Here is a 27,708-nt window from a genome sequence, read left to right as displayed (position 1 = left end):
ATAAAACAAAATTAAATTAAATTATTCAAAAATATAAAACATAAGACATAAAAAACACAACAATACCAAACCACCCTTTTACTTATTTTATTCACGATAAAATAAAATTCAAAATCATAGTACGTACCAGTCTCTGTAGCACGTAGTAAATAAAATAAATACAGTTTATGATTGACATTTTTTTTTAATAAACTGACCCTCACTAGTCAATTTATAAAAAAGAAAATAAAAGTGAGAGATTTTTACAGATATTTCCTTGAATTATTTGTCCCTAAAATGTGCAACCGTCAATGGGACCCACGCCCATTGCCCTTAAAATATGGGATCCATGTTCTCCCCTTTAGATTTTTAGGCATCGTACATTGTACTACTTTTTTTTTCTTTTTCTTTTTAATTTAGAAAATGTCTTGTGATATGAATTGTATGACTAAAATATTTATGTTCGTGATTAATTAATTATTAAGATGAGAAACTTACAACCATACTTAAATAAATTATTGCAATTTTTATATAACATTTGTTTTATTAAAATTATACAACATTTATACAGATAAGACAATAAATTGGAGGTTACAACCTAAATATACCAATAGGGACAAAAGAAAAAGCATATACCAATGAGGAGTTGAGGTGAGATCATCATCCATTAATCTTTTATCATCTACAGTTTTTAAATACTAGGTTTTAACTATGAAAAAAAAAAAAAGGAAAAGCAAAAAGGTAGTTGCCAAAAAGTAGATTTAAGCCATTATAATAACTTTATAATGTGTTTTATGAAGTTAGATTAAATTTTATAACTTGTTTTATTATTACTGATAAAGCTTTTGAATGTCTAGTTCAAGGAAAGCTGATTGAAAGTTTAGTAAAAGGGAATCTAGATTTACAATAAAAAAAACCAATCAAAGGACGTCGAAATTGATTTTTTAAGATGCGTTCCGACATATAAGATATTTGAAGTGTTTAAGCATTTGATGATAAAAGTAAGCAAAAAAATAAAAAAAGTTTCAAGGGTAAAGATTCTTAGTTTATACGTATCTAAACCTCATTTTTATTTTATAAATGAAATGAAAAGTAGTTACATGATTGAGATAATTAATAATTAATGACGAATCTATATAGAGCTTGAAGATGAGTAATATGGATGATTATAAATTAAATTTAATTATCATAAATAAATACGAGTTGCATTTAATGATTTTAGATAAATTATAAATAAAATATGTAATTTTAAAATGATGCATTGATGAGACGTCAATAAAAATATTAAAAGAGTCTTACCTGATTAGGGACGAATAAATTTTATAACAAAATGTCTTAACATTGATTTTTACTGATGGTGACGTAACAATTAAGCATGTGTTAACTAGACAATCAAATGAGTCGACCTTATTAATTGAGTAAATAGATATAACAATTGTAATAATCTTTTAGCTTCAACCAATTGATACAAGGACTTTTACTAAAAATTTATTTCTTTTTTATTTTCTTTCCTTGGCCCTTCTAACTTCCTAGCATTTTTTTTATTAAAAAAAAAAAAAAGGCAAGGACGAAGTTGTTAGATATCAATTTTGAAGAAAACTGTTATAACTAACGCTATTGTTTCATCTTGGCTTTTATGTACTATAATAAAAAATATATATTTTGTTTGATACAAAAGTTTACTTTTTATTTTTTAATTTTCACTAATTTTACTCTTATAATTAAATTTTAATGCCTTTTCTTTCATCATCATTATTTATTTATTTATTTATTTTCATAATTTGATGTTAAAATAAAAATTTTCGTTAAATTAAATCACTAGTGGACCGTTTTAATTTTACATGACTTTTTAAAATTGATTGAACATATCTATCCAATTTATTAAAATTGTTCTCATTTAGGATTTTGATACCTAATTTTGTGTCAATTAAGATTTGGCATAAAATATGATTTAGATAATAATTGAGATTTTTAATTATATAATTTGGGATTACTTTTGACTTTTAACATATGTTTTTGAGTTAATTGATCTATTTTATTCTTTTAGAGATTGTTTAGATCTTTAATTAATTTTAATTGGGATATTTGAGACCTTAATTATTTTTCATGGGATTCATTTAAGATTATGACTAATGTTTTTTTTTTTTTTTTGTCAATTGAACTATAACTATGTTTAATGAGTTTAATTTAAATCTTCAAGTTATCAATTAAAAGATTTTGGTGAAAATGTTTAATGAGGTTAATTTAGATTTTTAAGCCAATAAATAGGTAAAGTTGCTACTTAAAACATGAAAAGAAGTATTGAAGCAAAATGTAATATTGACTTCTCAACCATTTTTTATGCTTGTAGCTTTTAGCATTAGTTGATCAATAATCAATGCTACATTTTATTATTTTTATTATATATCCATATTTAGAAGAAGTTAAATTTTCTATTAAAAATAATTAAATAAAATTAAAATTAAAAATTAAAATCAATAAATTAAAAATTTTCGTTATATAAATTAAGTGTATAAAATTTAAAAATATTTTAATAAATTTTGATATAAATTTTTAAATAAATATTTTTAATAAAAAATATTAATTTAATATTTATCATTAAATAAATATCAATCAAATTTAAATTATAAATAATATTTTTAATAAATTTTTTACATATTATTAATCTTTACATAAATTTTATCAATCTTTTAAATTTGAGTTTTTTATTAAAATTTTTATTAAATTATTTTTAAAAATAATTTTATAAATATCACTTAAAAATTTTTATGTAAGTTTTGTCTTAGCTTTTTACCTATTTATCGTATTCTATATTTTTTTTATAAGCTACGGTTTTAATATAAATACGTTAGAAATTTCTCCGTCCTGCGGCTTTTCTTTTTCTAAAAGCTTAAAACCCTTTCTGCGTAATCGTGTATTTCTCTTTCAACCTTTCTTTTCAGGGTTCATTTGTGAAATCTAGTTAGGGAACTGAGAAAACGCACAGAAAAAGTCAAAAAGCCAAAAAGCCGAAAAAGGAATAGTAGTTGTTAACTACTACCTAATATATATATATATATATATAGTACTACCGAAAGCCTAAACGAGAGAGAGAGAGACTGAGTGAGTGAGTGGTAAGTTAAGTCGTTTGTTTGGTTTTGATCAGCGGGGATATGGATAAACTGTTGAACTTGAAGGAATTTGAAGTTGAGCCGAAAAACTCGTCGGAGGCGGCTTTACGGCGGTGGAGAAAGCTTGTCACTATTGTTAGGAATCCACGCCGGCGGTTTCGTTTTATCGCTAATCTTGAAAAACGATCCGAAGCCGAAAAGCAAAAGCTCAAAATCAAGGTTTTCATCTAACTTTCCCATGATTATTTATTTTTTATAAAATTTCCCTTATTATCATTTCCTTTTTTTCTTCTAATTTTCCATTGGACGTAGAAGTGCACAATGACATGGATAATGGAATAATTTCATTTTTTAAAAGTTTTAATCAATTTTTGGAGACAAAATAAATGAGAACCATCCATTGGAATTTGACTGAAATATATTCTTGTAGTTTTGCGAGATTGTCCCCTTGTGTTTTTGCCCAATCGTAGTTAAACTTTATCCTTGATCTACTGAGGAACCAAAGGGACGGCTGGGATTTTTCACTTGTTTTTCTCGGCAGCTAATATTATCTTTGTTAAATTCGATTTAACAGTTTCATCACAGCTTAGCTAATCTAATTTCATTTTTAATTTTCTTTGTTTTTGTAAAAGAGGATTGCTTTCCGTTGCATAGTCTAAGATTTCATTTACTAAAAAAGAAAAATTAAAGAATGTGTAATAGTGGAGATGATATTTACAGAAAGATTTTTTGTAATTTATGTATTATTGTCTTCAATTTAGTGACAATTATACTTGGAATAAAAAATTTTCTAAAAATAGAATTTTTTAAGCTAATTTTTACAAGTGATGGACCTGGAAGAAACATTTACATGCTTGAAGGCTTATTCTTTATTTTAAACTTCGTACTTGTAAGCGGTTATGATTGGTATATTGAAAAGTAATTGACAAAATAGGTGTGAGAGAATTCAGACCCAACAGATTGGGTTGCTGTTTTAATAAAATTTTGGTGGTATTAAATATATTAAGGGCACCTTCAGTTCATTTTTCTTAAAGCTCTATCTGATGGGTTTTGTTTTTTAATATTTTTTTATTCTAGGTTGGGACGTAGACCCAGGGTTTGAATTTAATATATCGCTTTTAAGCAATACTACTAATTAAATGTACCTCTTTGACTGTGGATACCAATAATAGATATAACACGAAACTTCCTTGAAGTTTCCTAATAGTATCAAGTAATATAAAAATGCGCGTGGACCCCAAGTATATTGTTTGTATTAAATACGGCTAGAAAAAGCTATGGGAAACCCTTTTTTCTCCATAGCTTTTTCTAGGATAACTATGGCTTTTAATTTGGGTTAACATGTAAAATGCCCCCTCTACTATTTTTTTTTGTTAGTTTGGTATTTAAAAAAAATAAAATTTTCGTTTTGATACTCCAACTTTTTTATTATCAAGCATTTTGATAATTATCATCGCATCAACTATTATCACGTCAACAAAAAAATTATTTTTTTCTTTCTTTGATTCTTTGCTTTTCTTTTTTTTTTTTAAAATTTATTTTTAACTAAAAAATATATTTTTAAAAAACTTTTAAATTTTTTATTTAAATGTTTACTTGAAAAATAGATGATAGAACAATGACTGGACATATATGTTACATGTCATGATTTTGTTAGGTATTAATATTAAAGAAGCAAGTTAACTAACAGTATTAAACCAGAATATCAAAGTGCTTTAACATAATGAAAATTTGGATACTAAAGTGAAAATTTTATTTTTAAAATACTAAACTAGCATATAATTTATAATAGAGGACCATTTTTATTTTTAACCCTTTTAATTTTGTCTTTTGCTATGCAAGAATCATGACCCTCACATAATGTTTGCCCCACTTCACTGTTCTTATCCATGATGATATGAATACCAATTCCTTGGCCAAGTGGCTAGTCTTCTTTTTGTTTTTAAAATTAATAATGGTGCTCCGATGCTCTTTTGTTGCCTTCTAAGCTTTGAACTGTTGTGGCTGTTAAAGACATGTCTTCTAGGTTCACCTGCCTGCAGTAGATAACTTTATGATCAAATCTCCATTATTTATTATCATATATTTAATTATTGCATGTTATTCAAGCTTGGGATTAGTAATCTGATAAAGTAATGTCACGTCAACCTGATGTTTGATTTATTTGAAGTCTTTTCAAGCATGAAGAGAATGATTTTAATGGTGGCAAATGTTTTCAAATTCTGATAAAAGGAATATTTAATGAAAATGCCACAAATGTGTCAAAGTCAACTAAAGCATTCTTTTTAAAAGCTTTTCTTGCACTGAGAAAGCACTTCTGAATTCTGATAGTGCTATAGCTTCATGTTAATGAGGTGCAGTCCTAATCAAATGTCCAGGACAAATTTCTTGTAGAATAAGCTCTATAATTCCTTTTTCTTATTACCTGAAGTAAAAATTTCTTGCTACAAAGATACGAAGGAAATTGATATAGACATGGATATGGCTGATGAAATGAATCCCGGTAAGAATACCTTATTCTTATCAGAACATATTTGTACAGGCTCAAATGCAGTCTATTATCAGTGTTTTATCTTTTTGAATAGGACAAGTTTCCTCTTAAGCATCTAAATCATTTGCTTTTAGCTATCAGTTTATATACTATAATCATTCACGAAAATTTGGAAGCATTGGAAACAATATAATTTTAATAAAAAAGGGCAAATCCCGATGCACAATGCTCCCATCAGTGTTTATGAAATAATATAATTTTACTAATGAGATTATTTCTTTTTCTCAAAATTTCTAATGAGATATCGGAACATCACACTTTGTTTTTTGTTTCGGAGATCAGTTACCAGTCACCATCTTAAATGCCAATGATAACACAACCGTTTGTGTCCTCTCAAAATGTTTACTGAGGAGCATGAAGAACGGCAAATTATGGCTCATTAGCCTGCCTTACATACAAAAAGAAGTGTCTTTAAACTGCATTTGGTTTTTAAAAGTTCTGCCACAACACCAAGTATTATTGTTGCTATCAATTTTTACTATTATTGTTGTAAAGTACTCCTTTGACCTTATAATATTTTTATCTGTTCATGGTCCCCCCCCCCTCTCTAAAAATCAGGAGAAAATTCGAGTTGCTCTTCTTGTTCAGAAAGCAGCATTGCAGTTTATGGATGGTATGATATGCAGTTTTGTAGTTCTAAAAAAGCTTATATGATAATACCCTTGTATATGTTTTCTGTCCTCTCCTGTATTACTTATCCTGTGATCATATTCAGCTGCTGGTCCACTTGATTACAAGCTTACCAATGAGGTTAGAGAAGCAAACTTTGAAATTGAACCAGATGAACTTAATTCTATTGTTCATGGCCATGATATTAAGCGCTTAAAGTTGCATGGTGGAGTTGAAGGGATTGCTAGGAAAGTCACTGTCTCCCTCGATGAAGGTGTGCGCTCGGACAACGTATCTACCAGGCAAAAGATATATGGCTTCAACCGTTACACAGAGAAACCTCCAAAAACTTTTTGGATGTTTGTGTGGGATGCACTCCAAGACTTGACCCTTATTATCCTTATGATTTGTGCTGTGATATCTATAGGTGTAGGACTTGCCACAGAGGGGTGGCCAAAGGGCATGTATGATGGAGCAGGAATTATACTTAGTATAATCTTGGTAGTATTAGTTACTTCTATTAGTGACTACAGACAGTTCTTGCAATTCAGAGATCTTGACAGGGAGAAAAAAAAGATTTCTGTTCAAGTTACAAGACACGGTCGTAGGCAGCAAATTTCTATATATGACTTGGTTGTTGGGGATATTGTTCATTTAGGTATTGGGGACCAAGTTCCAGCTGATGGGCTGTTCATATCAGGATACAGCTTGCAGATTGATGAGTCCAGTTTGACGGGGGAGATTGACCCAGTGGACATTTACGAACAAAATCCTTTTCTTCTTTCAGGAACCAAAGTTAGAGATGGGTCAGCAAAGATGTTGGTTACAGCGGTTGGTATGAGGACAGAATGGGGGAAGTTGATGGAAACTCTGAATGAGGCAGGAGAAGATGAGACCCCACTTCAGGTGAAATTGAATGGTGTTGCTACAATTATTGGTAAAATTGGCTTGGCTTTTGCAGTGCTCACATTTGTGGTTTTAACAGTGAGGTTTCTCATCGAGAAAGCACTCAAAAATGAGTTCACAAATTGGTCTTCAACGGATGCTTTGACGCTTCTAAACTACTTTGCAATTGCAGTAACTATAATAGTTGTTGCTATTCCCGAAGGATTACCATTGGCAGTGACACTGAGCTTGGCCTTTGCAATGAAACAATTAATGGATGAAAGGGCATTGGTAAGGCATCTCTCTGCATGTGAGACAATGGGTTCTGCAAGTTGCATATGTACGGATAAGACAGGGACTCTAACCACAAACTATATGGTAGTTAATAAGATATGGATATGTGAGAAAATTAAAGACATTGGTGGTAATGAGAGCAAAATCCTTGATGAGCTGGAGATATCTGAAAGACTTTTTAGCATTTTTCTGCGTGCTATATTTCTAAATAGTAGTGCTGAAGTGGTGAGGGATGAACAGGGAAGCAAATCTCTTTTGGGAACACCGACAGAAACAGCACTGTTGGAATTTGGGCTTCTTTTGGGTGGGGATCATGATGCCCAACGACGACAGATTAAAATACTCAAGGTTGAGCCTTTCAATTCCAACAGGAAGAAGATGTCTGTGTTGGTGGCTTTTCCTGAAGGTGGCATTCAAGCTTTTTGTAAAGGTGCACCAGAAATAGTATTACGAATGTGTGACAAAGTTGTTGATTACAGTGGAGAACTAGTTATTTTATCTGAAGAACGAGTAAGAAATATCATGGATGTCATAAATGGCTTTGCCTCCGAAGCTCTAAGGACTCTATGCCTGGCTGTTAGAGATGTAGATGAAACTTGTCGTGAGAATAGCATACCTGATAGTGGCTATGCCTTGATAGCAGTTGTTGGGATCAAGGATCCTGTACGTCCTGGAGTCAAGGAAGCAGTTGAAACCTTTTTAGCTGCAGGAATTACTGTACGTATGGTCACTGGTGATAATATTAATACAGCAAAAGCAATAGCTAAAGAATGCGGCATACTAACAGCAGACGGGAAAGCCATAGAAGGACCAGAATTTAGTAGTGAGCCTCTTGATGAGATGAGGGACATTATACCAAAAATTCAGGTTCTAAGTGACCACATAAAAACTTTGACATTGAATTTATGCTTTGGAAGGTGTACATTTTCTTGAACACTGTTGTGGATTTCAGGTAATGGCACGGTCAAAGCCTTCAGATAAGCTCAACTTCGTAACCAATTTGAGAAATATGTTTGGAGATGTTGTTGCAGTGACTGGCGATGGGACCAATGATGCTCCAGCTTTGCGTCAGTCAGACATTGGACTTGCTATGGGGATAGCTGGAACAGAGGTTTGTGTGCTGCACAGTTTTATTTAGTGGTGATGATTCTAACAAGCTTGAACATATTTATCTTCTTGTCTTCTCTCACGTCTTTTCATTCTATTTGCCATCCTATGTGATGTTAATTTATTGTTTATTCTCTTAATGTTTTCATTGGAAATCATCTCTCTAGGAACAATTTTTTTTTCTTTTCTGGTATTTGATTGACTTCAGCACTTGAAACACTGGATTTATTCTATGAAATAGACTATCGTACAGGATTTTGTTTCTTTTTTAAGTCATGTTTAAAACCCCTATTATCTCCTTTTCTTGACTTCCCCGAATTTGTTCATCCATTAGGAAAGGAAAACACAAGTTTTTTTCCAGTGGCAACGAAATGTGAATTTTATTGGCTCCTCGAATGAGGTTCTTCAATATCTTGATTCCAACTTCCATTTTCTAAAGGATACTAGGTGAAGTTTTCAAGCTTTAGATTTTCTCCATTCCTCTTTTTAATTAGATACTTCTCCCTTATTTTGGAAGAATGGACTGTATGGTTGTAAATGACTCTTCTTATCCAAAGAGATTTTGGGAATCATTGCTATCTTGCTGCTTCTAATGATTTTTTTTTGGTATCATTTGAACTTATTCTCTCAGTTTCTTTGTTCTGAACATGCTTATGTTTTGATAAAGCCATGTTCTTAACATTCTTATTTTTCTCCCCGACATGCTTTAATCTTCTTTAGGAAGAAAGAGCTGTATAATTTTGTAAATGGTCCATTTTTTTTTTGTAGAGATCTTTGGGTAATTGCTGCTTCTGATGAGTTTCTTGGATTGATTTAAACTTATTTTCTTAATTTATGAGAATCTGCAATTGCCAGCAAATAGCTTTTCTTTATGCAAGTAAATGCAATCAAGTTTTTTCGTATATTACATGAAATAATTACGAATTGTCAGCATAGTCGCCTGCAAATGCATCTAGTTGTTGAGGTCATTCATAATGGATCATCATTTATGTTGTTTGTTACAGGCTGTTAACTGGTCTAACTCTTTCCTGTTTATGAAGATATCTGCTATCAGACCATGATATTTTTGTGGTTTGGGCTGACCTTGTTGCTATATCAAGCTTGTTCACATTCTTCTCATTCTGCTACAATTTTCATGTTGTTAATACCTTGATTGTACAGGTTGCCAAAGAAAATGCCGATGTCATTGTAATGGATGATAATTTTGCTACTATTTTGAATGTAGCCAAATGGGGACGCGCAGTATACATTAACATCCAAAAGTTTGTGCAGTTCCAGTTAACAGTTAATGTTGTTGCTCTTGTAATCAATTTTGTTTCTGCATGCATCTCAGGTGTGTTGTTCTTTGAAGCTAGCTTTTTTCAGACATGTATTGTAGTTGTACTTGTGATGATTAGACATCATGATTGTCATTATCCGGCTTCTGCACAACTTTCAGGATCTGTCCCCCTCACAGCTGTACAGTTGCTTTGGGTTAATATGATCATGGACACTCTTGGGGCATTGGCACTAGCTACAGAACCTCCTAATGATGCATTAATGAAAAGGCCCCCAGTTCCAAGGGTTGCAAATTTTATCACCAAACCAATATGGAGAAATATCATTGGTCAAAGTATATATCAACTAATTGTCCTTGGTGTTCTAAATTTTGATGGGAAGCAGCTTCTAAGGCTTACAGGTTCAGATGCCACGAGTGTTCTGAATACTGTGATATTCAATTCATTTGTGTTTTGCCAGGTATGATTTTTCTGATTTAACTAATTGCCATTGTAAGACTCTTCTTTGGCAATCCTTTTTATGCCTAAGTTCAGATGGATAATCTACAGCGTCACAAACAGTCTATCTTTATCAATTAGGTATTACAATCATTTGATCTTCCCATCCTTCTAACATTTCCAAGAAATGTCTACTTAGAACTATGCTAATTTAGGAGCTTAGGATTATAAGTGAACTTGCGGATGATTATTAGATGAGAATTGGTTAGAAGAGTTTTAAATAAGATTGTTTAACTACCCAACTGAACATGGACATAAATGGCAGATTTGAATTGTTAGGTCAATAAATCATAGTAAAATTGTCATTGAAAATTATCAGACCATCTGATTATTTAGGGTACCAGTCTTTTTGACAAGTAATTGGAACAAAAACAAACTACACCTAGAACACAACCTAATTGCTATTCATGTTTTGATGTGGAAATATTTGACAAGTCAGAAGCAAATAATATAATGTGAACTTGGTTTATGTTGACATTTTTAATTTTCTTACTTTGCTGTAATGATACTTTGGAGAAGAATAATTGATACCATTTTGTAATTATTGAGCCTTTTTTTTCCTTGGAATTTTCCAGTTGTTTAATGAAATTAATAGCCGTGAAATAGAGAAGATAAACATATTCCAGGGCATGTTTAACAGCCGGATATTTGTAGCCGTCATGGTTTCAACAGTAGCATTCCAAGTGGTCATAGTTGAGTATCTTGGAACTTTTGCCAGCACTGTGCCTCTAAGCTGGCAGCTGTGGGTACTTTGTATCTTAATTGGGTCAGTTAGCTTGATTGTTGCTGTTATTCTCAAGTGCATCCCAGTTGAAAGAGCAGTAGTCGAGCCGAAGCACTATGATGGTTATGATGCACTTCCTAGTGGTCCAGGTCTAGCATGATTATTCGAAAAGTGGACCAAAATTTCATTTCTGAGGCTACTTAAATGTCAATTGATTGTTGGCAGGTTTTGGTTTTTGGGATCGCTACTTTTATTTCATTTTTCTTCATATCATTGGATCTCCGGAGTTAGAATGGTGGATTTTGGAATAGTGCTGAACTTTCAGGCACTCATGATCCTCGTATGGCTTCTGACTTGGGATCAGGATTAAGTTTGTATGTGACAGGAGTATTTTCGAAACATGGCTTACTGCACATAAAAGATCAGCCTGTAATAAATGATCAGCCAAGATTACAGGCTGAAACTACATAGGATGCCAACCACATGAGAAATATAACCCCTTTTATTGGTGTGTTAGAGAAACATGGCAATAAACCGTGCTTCTCTATAGACCAACAAAAAGGAGCTATATTTTATGATGTGGTAGGTAACCAGTGTTGTTTCAGCCTGTGACCTTGGCTGATCTTTATGTTCTATAGCATCATCATGGTCAAGCTTCAAGCAAGTTTTTAGAACACTACTCTTATAGAGCGATACTTTTGTCATTATAATTGAAGGCCTTTCTGAAAGCAAGCTTTGGCTTTTATATATCGCAAACTTGGTATTGGCTATTGAGGGGGCAAAATTATCTAAATCTGTGTTCTTTTCAACCGCATTGTCTTTGTATTGTTGATTTACATTACTGTTGTAATGTGAATGTACAAGGAAATGAAGCGATCCTTTTAGTCCTGCAAAACTGCCAAAAACAGACTTCTATTCTATACAATCATGCCACTTGAGGACTATAAGTAAAGCAAATAAGGTTTGATTAGAGGTTTAAAATTTGAAGTTAAAAAGGGATGGGGTTTGCAAAAGAGATTCAAGTTCCGAACTATAGTACACGGGTTGGCAGTTGATAATCCCCCCTGGCTTAAGATTAAGCCTCAATGGAAATGTGTGAAAGTGTTTCATCATCATTCATAAAAGGGGAAAGCCTAGCTTTTCGACTTTGTATGTTAAGCAGCATAGATGAAGCTAAAAATGGGAAGGTCTCCCAAATAAAATAAGAGAAGAATAGAGCATCTAACACAAGGGAAAAATATGCCTGTTTATGCAATTAAAGCAATGACATAGGATAAATTAGAAACTCTCTCCCTCAAACGCTCTTTCTCTCTACAAAAATTACTCACCAAGAATCTATCCATTAACTTCACTATGCCTTTCACGGAAACACAATATTCGCAGGTCAACTAAAAAGAAAATTTGTAAATGTGATGAATCATTTATCTAAACCTACGCTTCGCTTCGCCGTAAGCAACAACACCAAGGACAGTCATTGTATAACCAGCAATGCCCACAACTGTGACAGGATTTCTGAACAGAAGTATTGAGATTACAACAGCCACAGCACCTTTTGCATTGCCTAATACCTGATCCCAATATCATCCCAAAAGAAGATGAGAAAATGCAAGAACAGGGTGAAACAACAATTATCCATATTCTTGTAGGAGAAGTACAAAAGAAAAATGTCCAATTGATGACAAGCTTTTAGTTGAGCTTTCAACTATGTAGATATTATATAAGGGAGTGCTTGAGTAAGGCTATAGAATGATGACAGGGTTTCAACTTTCAAGTGTCTGTCACCAACTTGGGATTCCTTTCCAGGTCACTTGTGAATATAAAGGGCTAAGTTATGCTATTCTTTAAGTCCAACCCTCACACTCAATCATTAGTGAAGGTATGATTTTGGATACTAGATCCTGAATATATTCAATTGTGGAAAACTGAGTTCTAACTAGATTTGATTAGGTATCATTCATTTAGTATTTTGGTTATTTCCTAAATAAAAAGGATTTGGTTCATTGATCAAATTCCTACTTAGTAACTTCCATTTATTGTTAGAGGATTTTTAAGTGATTTGTTATTATCTTTAGGATATCATGGGATTTGCCAAATTTGATGTTTTAGCTATATATATACACTTGTATACTGGAAAGTTTCTTAAGAATTCATAAATAAAATTTTCATAAATTTTTTCATGGTATCAGAGCGTTCATCATGAACCATCAAAACCTATATATATATATATTTTGCTTTCTATCTTTCTATCTACGCCATGGCTAGTAGCACAGGTGTGTCCAAGCCCCCTATTTTACCTATCACTGATCACAAACTCAATGGACAAAACTTCATCCAATGGTCTCAATCAGTGATGCTATTTGTTTGTGGAAAAGGTAAGGAAGATTATTTCATGGGAATGGTTGTTTCACCTAGTGAGAATGACCCGAAGTATCGAACCTAGAAATTGGAGAATAGCATGGTAATGTTGTGGCTGATCAATTCCATGACCAATGAGATTGGTGAGAATTTCATGTACTACAAAACTGCCAAGGAGATTTGGGATGCTATGAAATAAACCTACTATAACGTAGACAATATATCTAGAACATTCGAGATCAAAAGCACTCTACATGGCGGCAAGGAGACTCCTCTATCATGGAATATTTTAATTCCTTAACTCATTATTGGCAGCAATAGATATTTTTGAAAAAATAGCATAGAAGTGCCTTGACGATAGCTAACAATACAGGAAAATAGTGAGGAAGGACCGAGTTTATAAGTTTTTTCTTGGTCTAAACAAGAGCCTTGATGATGTTCGTGGGAGAAATCTTAGCATCAAGCCATTACCCAACCTTGACAGGTTCAGTCATTATTACAAAAGATATAACACTTGACTCTGCTCTTCATGTCCCTAATTTAGATTGTAACCTTCTGTCTATTAGTAAAATTACGAGAGATAAATTTCTTTCTAACATGTGTGAATTTTAGGGCTTGGATTTGGGTAAGAAGATTGGCAATGCTAAAATGTGTGTTGGACTTTATCTCCTTAGAGATGAAGAATCTGAAAGACAGTCATGGAAGAGTGCTTGTTCGGTTTTAGCTTCTAGTAAGAGTAAAGAAAATACAATCATGTTATAGCACTATTGTTTAGGACATCCAAATCTCTTGTACCTCAAAAAATTGTTCCCTGATTTATTCAATAAAGGTTTCAAGTCTTATCAATGTGAAATTTGTCAGTTTTCCAAACACAATCACAATTCATATCCAAGTCAACCATACAAATCAACTCATCCTTTTTCTATGATCCATAGTGATATTTAGGGACCATCCAGGGCTAATAATATTACAAGCTCTAGATGGTTTGTTACCTTCATTGATGATCACACTAGAGGTACATGCTGTTCCTCATGAAAGACAAGTCAGAGGTTAGTTCAATATTTCAAAATTCCAACGAGATGGTACAAACTCAATTTCAAGCAAAAATTTAGGTGTTCAGAACAAATAATGGGCGAGAATACTATCACTTAGTTCTTGGATCTTACTTGTTAAATCAAGGAATTATTCATCAAAGCTTATATACTGAAACTCCTTAACAAAATGGAGTTGTAAAGCGAAAGAACAGACACATGATGGAAGTTGCAAGATCTATTATACTAGGCTCTCATGTCCCGAAACATTTTTGGGAAGAGGCAATCCTAACAGTAGCCTTTTTTATCAATAGGATGCCTTAACGAGTATTAAAATTCCAAACCCTTTGTCAAATACTTTCAAAACCTATCTTCATGTCCAAATCATTTCCTCCATATTAGTCAAAGTCTTTGAATGTGTTCATATACACAAACAACAATGCAGTAAACTAAACCCCAGATCACTCAGGTGTATATTTCTTGGCTATTCACCTAACCAAAAGGTACAGATGTTATGCTCCAACTACCAGAAAGTTTTACACTTCTATGGATGTCTCTTTCTTTGAGAATCAGCCATTCTATCCCAAAGCCAATATTCAGGGGGAGAGTTCTAGGGAATATCAACTTTGGGAGATTGAGCCATCATTTGATCTTTCCTCTACTTGTTTGCCAATTCAAATTCTGATTTCAAATAATTCTTCTTCTTTTTCCAAGTGAACTAGTCATCTTAAGTCTCCAAAATCTCTTGAAACCATGCAAGAGACAAAAACTAAGGAAATGATTGTAGACTCAAGGAGACCGAATCTCAAAAGGAGATAGGGACCTTTACATCTCCAACATAGAACCAAGATTCTAAACCAAATCTAGGGACTTTTGAAATTCATACAAGTAACACAATTACTGAACCTATCTCTAATGATTTTCCTAGTGATCTTGATCAGCCCATTGCTATAAGAAAAGGTGTGAGATCATGTACTCAACACCCTATTAGTAACTTTGTTTCCTATGAAGGGTTGTTTCCTACTTATTGAGCACTGGTTACATCATTAACTGATGTTCGTATACCAAATACCATTCAAGAAGCGCTCAAACAACCAAAGTGGAAGGCTGCATTAATGGAAGAAATGCAAGCACTAGAAAAGAATGGCACATGGAATATTACTAATCATCTTGGGGGAAAAAGCCCAGTGGGATGTAAGTGGATTTTTACTATCAAACACAATACAAATGGAAATGTGAATAGATTCAAAGCTCGTCTTGTGGCTAAGGGGTTCACTCAGTCTTACAAGATTGATTATGAGGAGACATTTGCTCCTGTAGCAAAACTGAATTCTGTTCGTGTGTTACTATCACTTGCTGCAAACCTAGATTGGCCTCTTCACCAACTCGATATCAAAAATGCATTTCTGAATGGTGATCTAGTGGAAAAGGTCTACATGACGATTCCTCCAGGGTTTGACAACCAAGACAACATCGGCAAGGTGTGTAGGCTTCAGAAATCCAGATATGGCCTAAAACAATCTCCTCGCGCATGGTTTGATCGTTTGACTAAGGCTGTTAAAAAGAATAGGTTCTTACAATGCCAATCTGACCACACTATGTTTGTCAAACATTCACTAAATAGCAAGATTGCTATTATGATTGTTTATGTTAACAACATTGTCCTTGCAGGAGATTATGAAGAGGAAATAGTCAGATTGAAGACCTTTCTAGCTAAAGAGTTTGAAATAAAGGACTTGGGACAACTTCGATATTTTCTTGGCATGGAAGTAGCTCGATCAAGAAATGATATTTCTATTTCACAACAAAAATATGTACTTGATCTTCTAAAAAAGACAAGGATGCTCAAGTGTAAACCAATGGATACTCCGATGGACCCAAATGTCAAGAGGGGAACTGGAGACGAAAGTCCTCTTGCAAACCAAAAGAGATATTAGAGACTTGTGGGAAAATTAATTTATTTGGCACACATTAGACCTAACATTGGCTTCTCTGTAAGTATGGTAAGCAAATTTATGAACAATCCTACAAAGACACATATGGAGGCAGTATATCAGATCTTTCAATACTTGAAAAAAAAATCCAGGCAAAGGGTTGCACTTCAAAAAAACACTAAATAGAGATGTGGAGATTTTCTCAGATGCAGATTGGGCTGGTTTTATGACAGACCAAAGGCCAACTACAGGGTATTGTACATATGTATGGGGCAACTTGGTTATCTGGAAAAGCAAGAAACAAGCAGTGGTAGCTCAAAGTAGTGCTGAAGCTAAATTTAGGGCTATATCTCATGGGATTTGTGAAGAAATTTGGCTCGAGAGAATGCTATAGGAATTGAAGAAGTCAGCTAGGAATTCAATGAAATTGTTTTGTGATAATAAAGCAGCTATTAACATTGCCAAGAACCTTGTTCATCATGATCGAACGAAACATGTAGAGATTGATTGCCACTTCATCAAAGAGAAGATTGAAGAAAGTGCAGTCAAATTGGTCTACACTCCAACAGAACATCAGATAGCCGACATCCTCACCAAGGCTCTTCATTGTGGCAATTTCGAGAATTTGAAGTCCAAGTTGGGTATGATTGATATCTACCACCCAACTTGAGGGGGAGTGTGGAAAACTAATTCCTAACCAAATTTGATTAGGAGTCATTCATTTAGTATTTTGGTTGTTTCTTAAATAAAAGGGATTTGGTTCATTGATCAAATTCCTACTTGATAGTTTTCATTTATTGTTAGAGGATTTTTGGGTGATTTGTTATTATCTTTAGGATGTCATGGGATTTGCCAAATTTGATGTTTTAGCTATATACATACACTTGTACACTAGAAAGTTTCTTAAAAATTCATAAATAAATTCTCATGAATTTCTTCACCGATAAAAGACAATCACCTCCTGAGCAACAAAATGCTTTCCTAAAAGCAAAGCATGCATTTTCTTGGCTAGGTACCTAATCAATGCTTTTTTTAATAAGACTACAAGATGATACATATCAACAAGCTTGTGTAACCTAAAGACTGCAGACAACATTTCAGCAGAGTTAAGCCAATCATCAGGGATGGGTTTATTGTATACAAGTTCATGGATTATAGCCATACTAGTGCTTCTACTTTATGCAACTGATAGAAAGCAGTTAACAACATTGACTTAGAGAGAAATTATTCTTATGAGCTTATCAATTTAATGAGAATGGCCCGATGAATTGACCTGGGACACTGTTTAGTGCTGAAGGTCAACAAGTCCTACGAAAATCCATAGAAATAGACATTAAAAACAAACTAGAGGAAGGCAGAAGATATTGAACCTGGAGTGTTAATGCACTTGTATGCTTAGTCACCAAGAAGTTTGACAAGTTAGCTGAATATGCCAATGTTGAATTAATGAGAAGAAGCAGCCACATGTATTTATGCTGTCTTCCAAGTGATAAGATGACTTCTAACACATTGGGCTCCATTATAAGTGCAGCAGGCAATAAAACTAGAACTGCAATTGGTGACATGTAGAGTAGCAAATTCATCGAGTTCAACTTTTCCCTGCAAGAATGAAACAACTGTAAAAGCAGTTCTGTTACAAGGGAAAGACAAATAGAAATGCTTATAGGAAAAAAGAGCTGGTGGGTGGTGAGGAGAATAGGAAGAAGAAGAAACAATAGATATCCATGACTCACTTTGAAATGACAGAAAAAGCCACTGGCATTTATGTAAGAACAATTAGTTTAGGGATGAATTTTTTCATTTTAAAAGAGGAGGTAATAAAAACAAGTATGTTAGCATCAATCATCACCTACAAAAAATTAAAATAGTAAGAAATGTTTGAGGTCCAAACTTTTTGCTCTGATTAATTGCTTAAGTTGGAAGGCCAAGGTGAAGGGCATGTTAACTGTAAGATTTCTTCTGGATGTCAACAATCACAAGGATTCCTTTTTGGTCTACTTTTGTTTCATTTTCCACTAAATACCAATGAAACAAATGTGATAATCAACAACCAACCATTTCATACGAACTAATTGTGGAAAGTTTTCTTTTCATCTTTATTGTTGGCAATGCCCTCTTTTGTCAGAAATTCACTCAAGGAAAGGTAAAAAAGAAAGGAAATATCTAAATCCTATTCGCCAGGTTTTTCAGCCACTTGTTCTCCCATAGCTCGGCCTTTTAAAACTTTTCCTCTACTTCACCCTTTTTTCCCTGAAAATATCACTGCTATAAGGTAGAATTTAAGTAGGACATAACAAGACAATTCTTTCTCTTTAGTGGATTTCAATGTTAGATGATGATCGTTTGACTACATGGCCTGGCACTAACGGGAATTATAGGCAACTTAACTTTAGTTCACACCTAGGTGACTGGTCCCCCTCATCCACCTTCTGAAAACTCCTCATGCTCGGAGAACAAAAAGGAAAAAGAAACTAAATGCATTGACTTCTGTTGCATCACCATACACCCAACGCAAAGAAATGTGCCAATTGCAGTTGATGAACTAATAGAAATAAAAGTGTTATACCCTTCCGAAGAAAGCAGAATGCCCTGAAGAACAGACTTGAAGGCCCTTGCAGCAGTTGCACTTATGCACATAATGAATCCAAACCAGTGAAAACCTGGTTCACCCTGATCAAATTCAAAGGTTAAAGTTCATCAACCAAATGAGTTTTTAAGGAAAGAAAGAAACAAAGGTTGCCTAGAACTGCAGAAAGGTACTTAGAGCTCTTTGTCTCTTTCCTAGTTAACAAATCGTGAATTGACTGACAGGGTTTTCTAAAGAGTTCGTTTTCCTCCCTTTCTGCAAAATGAATTGGTGACAAGGTATAAACAGACAATTGAACTTATTCATAAACTTGACCAAACACCTGAAAATGGTGTTATGGAATGAAAAAAAGGATAGTGTTTTTAAACTAAAAAGAAAACTTCCTTCTGGTGCAGCCTGCATAGGCCTTGGCTATGCTGGTGAGGCAGAGAAATGTACGACTTTGAGTACAAAACTTGCCTTTCCCTCCAAAAAAACACTGTAGTGGAGTCCAATGTGAACCCTCCTTCTTCCTTTTTTTCCATTTGTAATTTTCATTTGGGGGAGGTTGAATGATGGAGACAATTGTACTTAAAACAGCTAAAAAAACATGTTGCAACAATAGGTTCTACTAAATCAATGGTCAACTATACGTCAAAGAAGACATTACTGATAAAAAGACTGGAGACCTCCAGCCAGTTTGCTTGTTTTTGGCTTCTCTCTATCTGTTTTCTCTTCTAGAAGTCTCAGACTCTCAAGCCAGTTTGCTTGTATTAGCTATGAATCTCATGCTATACTCAGGATAGGGCTAATCAATGTAGTCAATATCTCTGAGTCATAAATATAGTTTGGTCCTGATTACAGTGCAACTTCAATTACAAAGGAAGTAATTTACACCTTCACAGCACAACTATTGCAGAAAATCACCATGCATATTGAATTACAGTCTAAGTAGCTCAGTGTGGGCCAAATTATACAGTTGAAGGTCTTGGCAATAACTAAATGAGACTGCACATCTAGTGTTTATGACAAGGGACGTAATAAACCATCCTAACTAATAGTGGAATCAATATTCGAGTTTTAAGATACCAGCCATATACCTTATACCTTGCCGACCCAACACCATTTTACTTCAGTTTGTTCAAATTTTCATAGTTTCAAGATACCCCATTCTTTTAGTTGCACTTTGATGCATACTGCATAAGGTTTTTTTTACCAAGACTTACAGACAAAGGGCAGTTCTCGAATACGTCTACCCAGAAGACACCAACACATGTAAATGCTACAAATCTTTGCTGGTTCTGTTGTTTCAACTTCTGAAACTAATTACTCGTCTTAGCATAATATGGAATAATTAGTAAAAAAAAAAGAGCTGGGAGATTTTCCAATAAATTACTGATGTATGCCCATTGTTAACCTCTCACTATTATACCATACACCACTGAAAAATCTGCTTATGATTTATGATAGTTAAAGATCAAGGCATACATTTACAACTAATTATCACAGGCAAATAACATCAATACAGTTCAGATCTATTATCTCTAATCAAGTATTAGATGAAAAAAAAAACTTTCTTCTTTTTATCATCAAAAGATCCAAAAGAGGAGAAAAAGAAACATACCCCACTAGCAATGACAACCCCAGTAACAACAGGAACAAGAGCACCATAAGTAACCCAAGCTTCTCTCTTGAAAGTCATCAAGTAAGCAAACAGGGCAGTGAAAAAGGGTGTGGTAGCACCAACAGCCTGGTTAAAGGACACGGGAAGGTACCTTAAAGAAATATTACCTCCAACAACTGAACCACAAAAGACAACACTTAAAGTTGCAATCTTTAGAAACTGAGGCCTGGATTTGATTGGTTGTAGAGGGACAAGTTTCATGAACACAATGGAGATGTAACTGAGAAAAGCACAAGCTGACATGTGACACATTGTTAAAAAGATTGGGAATTTGAAACCATAGTTTGAAAGTAAGAATTTGTTTAAGAGAAGAACTCCAATGTTTGAGGAGTACCATAGGATTATAAGTGAAGCTATGAAAAGGGGTTGTTTTTTTGATGATGAAGATGATGATGGCTGTTGGGTTGATGACATTTTTGGAGTTTTCAAGCTGGGAAGGGAAAAGGGTTGTATCTGAAGTGGATGAAGAAGATGAAAAAGTAGAAGAAGCTATCATTGGATCTGTCGTTTATGGATTTTTGTTTTTGTTTTTTTTTTTACATTTTTTTTATGGAGCTTGTACTATTTGTTTACTGAAGTGTTATTCATCTTATAATATTTATGTCTTAAACACTTGTTAATATTTATCTTAATTTAAAAATTTTGTTTATAAAAGTGGATGAATTTCATTTTTTTCCTATATTTTAAGAGATTTTGATCGTACTCTTTGTTTGATATCATCAACCATGTTGTTCATCCTTATATATATTGATAGGACCCAACAAAATTTTCATATATATATATATATTTATATATTATATATTTTCACTTAAATATGTTATAATTTTGATCTTCCCTAAATCAATCATGAAACGATTAATTTTCAATAATTTTTACTATAATTTTATTATTAATTTTTCTTCGTGATTCACGAATAAAAAACTTGCAAAATCAACTGTTAATAAACAATCAACATTGATTAATTATTGATGCAAAATAAAATGAAAAAAAATTCAATATCATAAAAAAAGCCTTAGAAAAAGGAACATGATACGTGGAACGCGGTGAAATGGCGACACGTGGAAAAGTCAATTATCAGAGCAAATGGATAGCATCACCTTGATTTTAAACCGAATTGAGGCTTGTATGCCGCGTGTAATCGGCAGCTACACTTAAGCACTTTCTCTCGGTACCATCACTCGGTGTGACGGGCTTTCTGAACGCTCCGTAGGAAATAGCCACAAATGGAGGAAAAAGGACCGACTGAGATAAATTCAAGCAATTTTGGACCCAGACCCCTTTATTTGGGTTCAGCAAGCCGAAAACAAATTTTTTTGTCCTCTTTAACATGAAAAAAAAGCTTCTCTAAGGTTTACCAAGTGACCAGTACACTGAATCATTGTGCTTGAGAGAAAGAGACAGTGAAGAAGATGGAGACCAAACCCACAGAGATTGGCAGTTCAAAGATGTTTAGAGGGTACAACAAAAGATACAAGCATTTCAGTCCAACCCTCGGCTGTTCCATGACTTTCCATATCTACTTCCCTCCTTCTCCTTCGCCTTCCCACAAATTCCCCGTATGTCCCGTCCCTTTTTCACTCTTTTTCTTTTTCATTCGCAATTTTTATTCTGGGTTTCCTCTAAAGTTTTTTATTTATTCTTTCTTTATGGGGGTTTAATGGTTTTGGGCTGATGAGTTGAAGTGAATTTTGTGGATGGAAAAAAACATGGTTTTGTTTTGCTATATCAAAAGTCTTTATTTTGATAAGAGCTGGATTTAGGGGGGGAAAGGTTTGATGATCAAATGAATTTTGTTCTTCGATCTTGAATAACTTGCGTACTAATTTTGCAGTCTTTCAATTTTGCATGCTAATTTTCTTGCTTGGTTACGTTTGGTTTTTCTTGGCTAGAAATGCTGTATTCATTCCTTTGGCGTTGTGCTTATATGCTGATGTTATATAGTAAAATATAAGAACTCCTGCAAAAGTAACCCTTGTTAATTGGCATGAGTATACCCCTTTGTTATTTTTGGACTTAATACCCAAATATGCCCTCAACTTACAAAATGAATTTAAGTCTTATTGCTTGCGAATAAGTCTATAATTTTTTAATTTTCTGTAATTATAATCATAAAATTTTAAAATTATATAAATGCTATTTTATATGACCGTTGGCATCAAGGTGACATGCTACTGTAAAATGAAATATATGTGAACTGCTAATGGATGTGTGACATAAAAATTAGTATTTTGGAACAATTTTTTTTTCCATTTTATTTCTTCTTTCTTTTCTCTATTCCATTGGGTGGGTCTCTAAAGCTGCAAACTGGGGGTTGGACTAATTGCGACCAGTAACAGCGTCACAGTGGTGCCGATGATGACAATGACAGTTGGATGATCATCAATGGCAGGAACTTCTTAGAAGAGAAGCGAGTGAATGGATTTATGACTTCAGGGGATGCATCTATCTCCACAGTGGACATCTCCTCCATCTCTCAAGCACTGGTGCATAAGAGAAGTAGGATCTCTAGAGCAATTCTTAGAAATTAGTCCACCCACTGATTTGCAGCTTTAGGGATCGACCTGATGGAGTAAAGAGAAGAAAAGAAGAAATAAAATATAAAAATAGTCCTAAGATGCTATTTTTTATCCCGCATATCCATTATATCATGTCAGCGGTCTACATGTATTTCATTTTACCTGTCAGTGTGCCATGTAGACACTCATATATAATGGCAGTTGGCATCCAGTTAAGTCAATTGGACTTTTTTATATAATTTTTTATATTTTATGGTTATAATATGAAATTTAAAGTAACTTTCCTTTGGTATTTGTTATCCAACTCATTCAAATAAATCCAAGTAAGCATTTTTTATGGATTACATCTATTAATCAAGAAGGTTTTAACGGAATATAGAATAATCCAGAACTTCGAGGTTCTTGTTGTAATAAAACAAAAGTTATAGCCTTAATCCTATACAATAAAAGATTTGAGGTTTTAGTGTAATTTTTTATTTTAAACTAATGGGGCTTGTGTATTTTTTATCAAACCTCGGGATTTTGTATTTTACCATGATTTTTATTGTGAATCTTTATTTTTTTTATTTAGGCTATGTTGGTTTTCCTTTTTTGTTACTTACTTTTTGTGCATTGGTACAGTATTCTGATATGTTTGAATCTCTGAGATTCTCAAACCATATAGTATTTCATTCATCTTTAAGCTGGTACTTTACTGGCTCTCTGGGCTTACTTGCACTGATGAGAATTTCATAATCAAGTCTGGAGCACAGCGTGTTGCTTCAGCTGAGGCTGTTGCTCTAGTTGCCCCTGATACATCTCCAAGTAAGTGGTCAGCCCATTTTTAGCTAATTGTTAACATGATACTTCAATTGCTGACTGTCTGATTTAAAGATTATTGACTCAATTGTGATCCTGCTCGTCATTTCTCCCCCTTTATTGAGGGATTGTGAGTCAGTTCAACCTAAAGTATCCTGACCCGGCATATTCTTTTGGCTTTTTGTTTATGGTGTGAACAACTACCGTGCAGCTTCATATTAGTTAAACTCCTCTAACCCTTTAACTGGACAAAAAAAAAAAAAAATCCAGCCTTAAATTATGAATATTAAAGCTACAAGATGTTTCCTCAGTTTATCCAATACCATTCAATGTATGCATATTTGTAACCAAAAGGCCTCGTTACTTCCATGATCATGATGTGAGTAGCAATCATTGTGAATCTACTTGTTTGAGTACTTAGAGTTAGAGAAAACATATTATCTCATTTCTAATGAAAATTCAATTCACCACCCTGATTTGCTGAGTTCGATGAGATATTTGATGCTATTTGTTGTCGTCATTTTGAAATCTACCTGCCGAGTAGTTACATTGCATGGAATAGTATCAAAATTTTAATCTCTATCACTTTTTGCTCTGTTTATTATTTTTTCTCCCGTGTTTCTTTTATTCTTTTTCTTTTTTTTTTGGACACAACACAACCAAAGATCTCAATGCAATAAAACTAGTTGGTTTATGTTAAACATCATTTTTGTCCTTGGACCATGTACTGATAGTCACCTGAAACCAGTGTTCACTATGATGAAACAGCATAACAATCAATGATAAATATGTATCATTGTTATCACTTTGTAGCCCAAAAAAAAGCATCAACCATAAGTTCTTACTTTCCTATCAATTCATATTAGTTAAAATATGCATTAACTCTCTTTGACCAATGCTTCACCTATTCGGTCTCTATATGTGACTTCTTTTTTTATATCATCTAGAAAGTGGGGGAAGACAAAGGTTGAAAGAAATAAAAAACGAGAATGAACATATTACAATGAAACTACCTGAACTTATAATTATTTGCAGTAGGTAGCATGCTTTAATATCTTTCTGACTGCAACTGCATTAGCCGTTTCTTATTTCTAAACATGTCATATGTCTATAAGTTACCTTCTCCAAAATGCCATTTATTTTCTTACCGCAATTGATTAGCTCTTTAACTTGTGATGATAAATTATCTTCTTCAAAATGCCATTTTATCTACTAAAATGTACAGAACTGATTTCCCTTTTTTTCCCCTAAATCTACAGGAGGCCTGAATGTGGAAGGAGAGGCAGACAGCTGGGATTTTGGTCTAGGTATGTAGCATTTGGATTGTTAAATTTGAATTTCAAGATATTTGTTTTGGTAAATCGTAAACATTTTTTCCCATCAAACTGTTTTTTTCTCTCGTAACTTAATTCCAGAGAACTCTTCCTGGAGATAACTTCAGTTTTATGTTACAAGAGGCATGCCTGATATTTCTTTGAGCAGGGAATCCAAAAAGAAAGGAAAGGTTAAATCTATTCTATCTGGAAAATTGTGCCTATAAAGAAATAGGATGGTCAACTTTGCTCTAATTTTATATAACTATAATATATATATATATATATATATATATATGGTGAACCAGGCATGATAGTTCATGAAACTAGATTAGAGCTGATGGCAATGATTATATTGACTGGAAATTTCCATTTTTGTTTCTAAAAATTACCACACCTTTGTGTTTCACTTTCACGGAATTTTTCCATCAACAAATTGAAATTTGAGTGCTTGAGTTTTAATGATGCACAATGCTGGAAGAAATCCTACTTGGATGAAATCCTCGTGAAATATTTCTTGCTGAGCACAAGGTATATAGATGCTTATTAATTTCACAGCCAATTTCACATGGTTCATTGAGTTAGGTATACAGGACCATGGCTCTGATTCATCCCCTGGTGATTGGGGATCTAAACCAGGGAAAGAATGCTTCTTTCCAAAGCTTTCGAGTGCAATCCTTGTTATACTTCTCTTTCCTGCCCCTAGCATTGCTACTCTGTGGGAAACACTATTTTCAAATTTCGATGGAGCATTGCTTGATAATTTTCCTACACTGATTCACCTGAATAATTGCATATAGATGTACCAGAAGTAGATCATTCTCTGACTTTCTATCTTTCCCTCCCCCCTCCCCCTCCTTTTTTTTCTTCTCCTTTTCTCCATTTTAAATTTAAATTAGGTGCTGGATTTTATCTTAATGCTACACAAGAGAAGTGGAAGAACTGGCGTATGTACGATTATGTTGTGAAAGAACTGCCAAAACTTCTGAGTGAAAATTTCCCACAACTTGATACATCAAAAGCCATCTATTTCTGGTCATTCTATGGGTGGGCATGGTGCTCTGACAATCTATCTGAAAAACCTTGACAAGTATAAGGTAGTTGACAGTAGTATTTGCTCCCTTTGCCCTTTAAGATTTTAATATATCTAGCTTACTGACTTCTTAGAATTTCTAATTTTTTCTCTAAAGCATAACTAGATATGCATTCATCTTTGCTCTAATTCTTTATGCTTATATTTTGCAGTCAGTGTCTGCCTTCGCACCCATTTCCAATCCTATAAAATGCCCCTGGGGCCAGAAGGCATTCAGAAATTATCTTGGTGACTACAAAGCTGCTTGGGAGGTCAAGTACCAATTGATTGAGGAATGCCCTTCATTTTTACCTAATATACCTTATAATGGAGAAAAACAAATCTCAAAAATTGCAGGAATATGATGCTACTTCCTTGATCTCAAAGCTTCATGATTTATCTGCTACCATTTTAATTGATCAGGTATGAGCAGAATGTCTCTTATTTAAATGTCACCCCACATGACACAACTCTTTGTCTATTTAGTTTCAAATTTAGTTTGTTTTCTCATTCTTCTGGGTGCAGGGGGAGGATGACAAATTCTTACACGATCAACTTCTGGTACACAAGTTTGAGGAGGCATGTAGGAGTGTTAATGCTCCACTGTTATTGCGATTGCAGCCTGGTTATGATCACTCCTACTTCTTGATTTCCACCTTCATTCATGATCACATCCGCCACCACGCTCAAGCTCTTAAGCTCTAATTTCATCAGGTTTTGTGCACTTTGAAAATCTAGTGACCCGAAGCACTGTTAAAACAACTATGGACTATTTCCTGTAAAATGCTGATCTTTTTGTTCACTGCTGTGACTTTACTTTTGATTTGAGGATAATTTTCTCCAGTCGTAAATACTGTTGGGTCTGAAGCAATAACATAATAATGCAACATAGTAACGAGAAAGCAATATATCATAATAACTTCATAAGAAATAAATAATAATTAATAATCAATAATACAAAAAAAAAGTAAATCAAAATTTACTTGAAAAATCATTCATGTATGTAGAAAAAACTACGAATCAATGAAAAAATTATATTATTAAATAATGAATAAATAAAGCTTTTTTTATTTAAAATTAGAGTTTTTTTTTCAAGGGAGCAAAGTCTTACAATAAAGGGAAAGGGGGAGGGTGGGTTTGAACTTAAGTCTTATATCTTTTTAAAGTTTGCTTGGTTACAAATGCATTCTAAATTTATGTTTAGAGAATTTTAATTTAGATTTTTGTTGATCAAATTACATGAGATTGAATTATAAATGTATCGACAAAATTTCAATTTAATTATATCACAGATTGATTTTTATTCAACTTTTTAATCAAATTAGTACTCTCTTTTTCTTTTTTTTTCCTCTCTTTGGCGACTCTACCATTTTCACGCCAATTTAAGGCAACATTTACCTTTTAT

General features: G+C 33.5%; 2 protein-coding genes and 1 pseudogene across 6 annotated transcripts; 2 read left to right on the top strand and 1 right to left on the bottom strand.

Moving 5' to 3' along the window:
• Positions 1 to 3,059: 3,059 nt before the first annotated feature.
• On the top strand, positions 3,060 to 11,843 carry LOC111295680 (putative calcium-transporting ATPase 11, plasma membrane-type). 3 transcript variants are annotated; one of them, XM_022889288.2, is made up of 7 exons: positions 3,060 to 3,308; positions 6,199 to 6,253; positions 6,356 to 8,295; positions 8,381 to 8,539; positions 9,697 to 9,868; positions 9,974 to 10,272; positions 10,886 to 11,843. In XM_022889288.2, the coding sequence occupies exons 1-7, from the start codon at positions 3,132 to 3,134 to the stop codon at positions 11,192 to 11,194; spliced, it is 3,111 nt and encodes a 1,036-aa protein (XP_022745023.2). In that variant the 5' UTR covers positions 3,060 to 3,131; the 3' UTR covers positions 11,195 to 11,843. The 3 variants fall into 3 exon arrangements, with proteins under 3 accessions (XP_022745023.2, XP_089599912.1, XP_089599911.1); XM_089743785.1 differs by lacking the exon at positions 3,060 to 3,308 and adding an exon at positions 5,125 to 5,592; XM_089743786.1 differs by lacking the exon at positions 6,199 to 6,253.
• On the bottom strand, positions 4,835 to 21,167 carry LOC111295681 (UDP-URONIC ACID TRANSPORTER 1). 2 transcript variants are annotated; one of them, XM_022889289.2, is made up of 4 exons: positions 20,545 to 21,136; positions 18,921 to 19,024; positions 17,725 to 17,953; positions 4,835 to 5,125 (listed from the first exon to the last, which is right to left on the bottom strand). In XM_022889289.2, the coding sequence occupies exons 1-4, from the start codon at positions 21,016 to 21,018 to the stop codon at positions 4,973 to 4,975; spliced, it is 960 nt and encodes a 319-aa protein (XP_022745024.1). In that variant the 5' UTR covers positions 21,019 to 21,136; the 3' UTR covers positions 4,835 to 4,972. The 2 variants fall into 2 exon arrangements, with proteins under 2 accessions (XP_022745024.1, XP_022745025.1); XM_022889290.2 differs by lacking the exon at positions 4,835 to 5,125 and adding an exon at positions 12,201 to 12,602 and having other exon boundaries at positions 20,545 to 21,167.
• Positions 21,168 to 21,674: 507 nt separating this feature from the next.
• LOC111295371 (S-formylglutathione hydrolase-like) lies at positions 21,675 to 27,126 on the top strand (annotated as a pseudogene). Its single transcript, XR_016327695.1, has 7 exons — positions 21,675 to 22,160; positions 23,804 to 23,924; positions 25,178 to 25,225; positions 26,131 to 26,328; positions 26,477 to 26,575; positions 26,661 to 26,726; positions 26,829 to 27,126. The product of XR_016327695.1 is annotated as an S-formylglutathione hydrolase-like (transcript).
• The last annotated feature ends 582 nt before the right edge of the window (positions 27,127 to 27,708 follow it).

The sequence above is a fragment of the Durio zibethinus genome, chromosome 14 (genome assembly GCF_047325235.1).
Source record: "Durio zibethinus cultivar Kanyao isolate XHJ-2024 chromosome 14, ASM4732523v1, whole genome shotgun sequence".
Taxonomy (NCBI): Eukaryota; Viridiplantae; Streptophyta; class Magnoliopsida; order Malvales; family Malvaceae; genus Durio; species Durio zibethinus.
Note: the sequence above shows the minus strand (reverse complement) of the source record. Positions and strands in the feature narration are given on the sequence as shown.

What these genes read in the sequence shown, in the direction of transcription:
- LOC111295680 (XM_022889288.2), top strand. Translation starts at nt 3,132, where the DNA reads ATGGATAAACTGTTGAACTTGAAGGAATTTGAAGTTGAGCCGAAAAAC. An exon ending in TGTTTCTGCATGCATCTCAG is followed by an intron (nt 9,869 to 9,973) that starts GTGTGTTGTTCT and finishes CACAACTTTCAG; the next exon opens with GATCTGTCCCCCTCACAGCT. An exon ending in ATTCATTTGTGTTTTGCCAG is followed by an intron (nt 10,273 to 10,885) that starts GTATGATTTTTC and finishes GGAATTTTCCAG; the next exon opens with TTGTTTAATGAAATTAATAG.
- LOC111295681 (XM_022889289.2), bottom strand. Translation starts at nt 21,018, where the DNA reads ATGTCATCAACCCAACAGCCATCATCATCTTCATCATCAAAAAAACAA. An exon ending in GGGTTGTCATTGCTAGTGGG is followed by an intron (nt 19,025 to 20,544) that starts GTATGTTTCTTT and finishes GAATTTGATCAG; the next exon opens with GGTGAACCAGGTTTTCACTG. An exon ending in ATTCTGCTTTCTTCGGAAGG is followed by an intron (nt 17,954 to 18,920) that starts GTATAACACTTT and finishes TCATTCTTGCAG; the next exon opens with GGAAAAGTTGAACTCGATGA.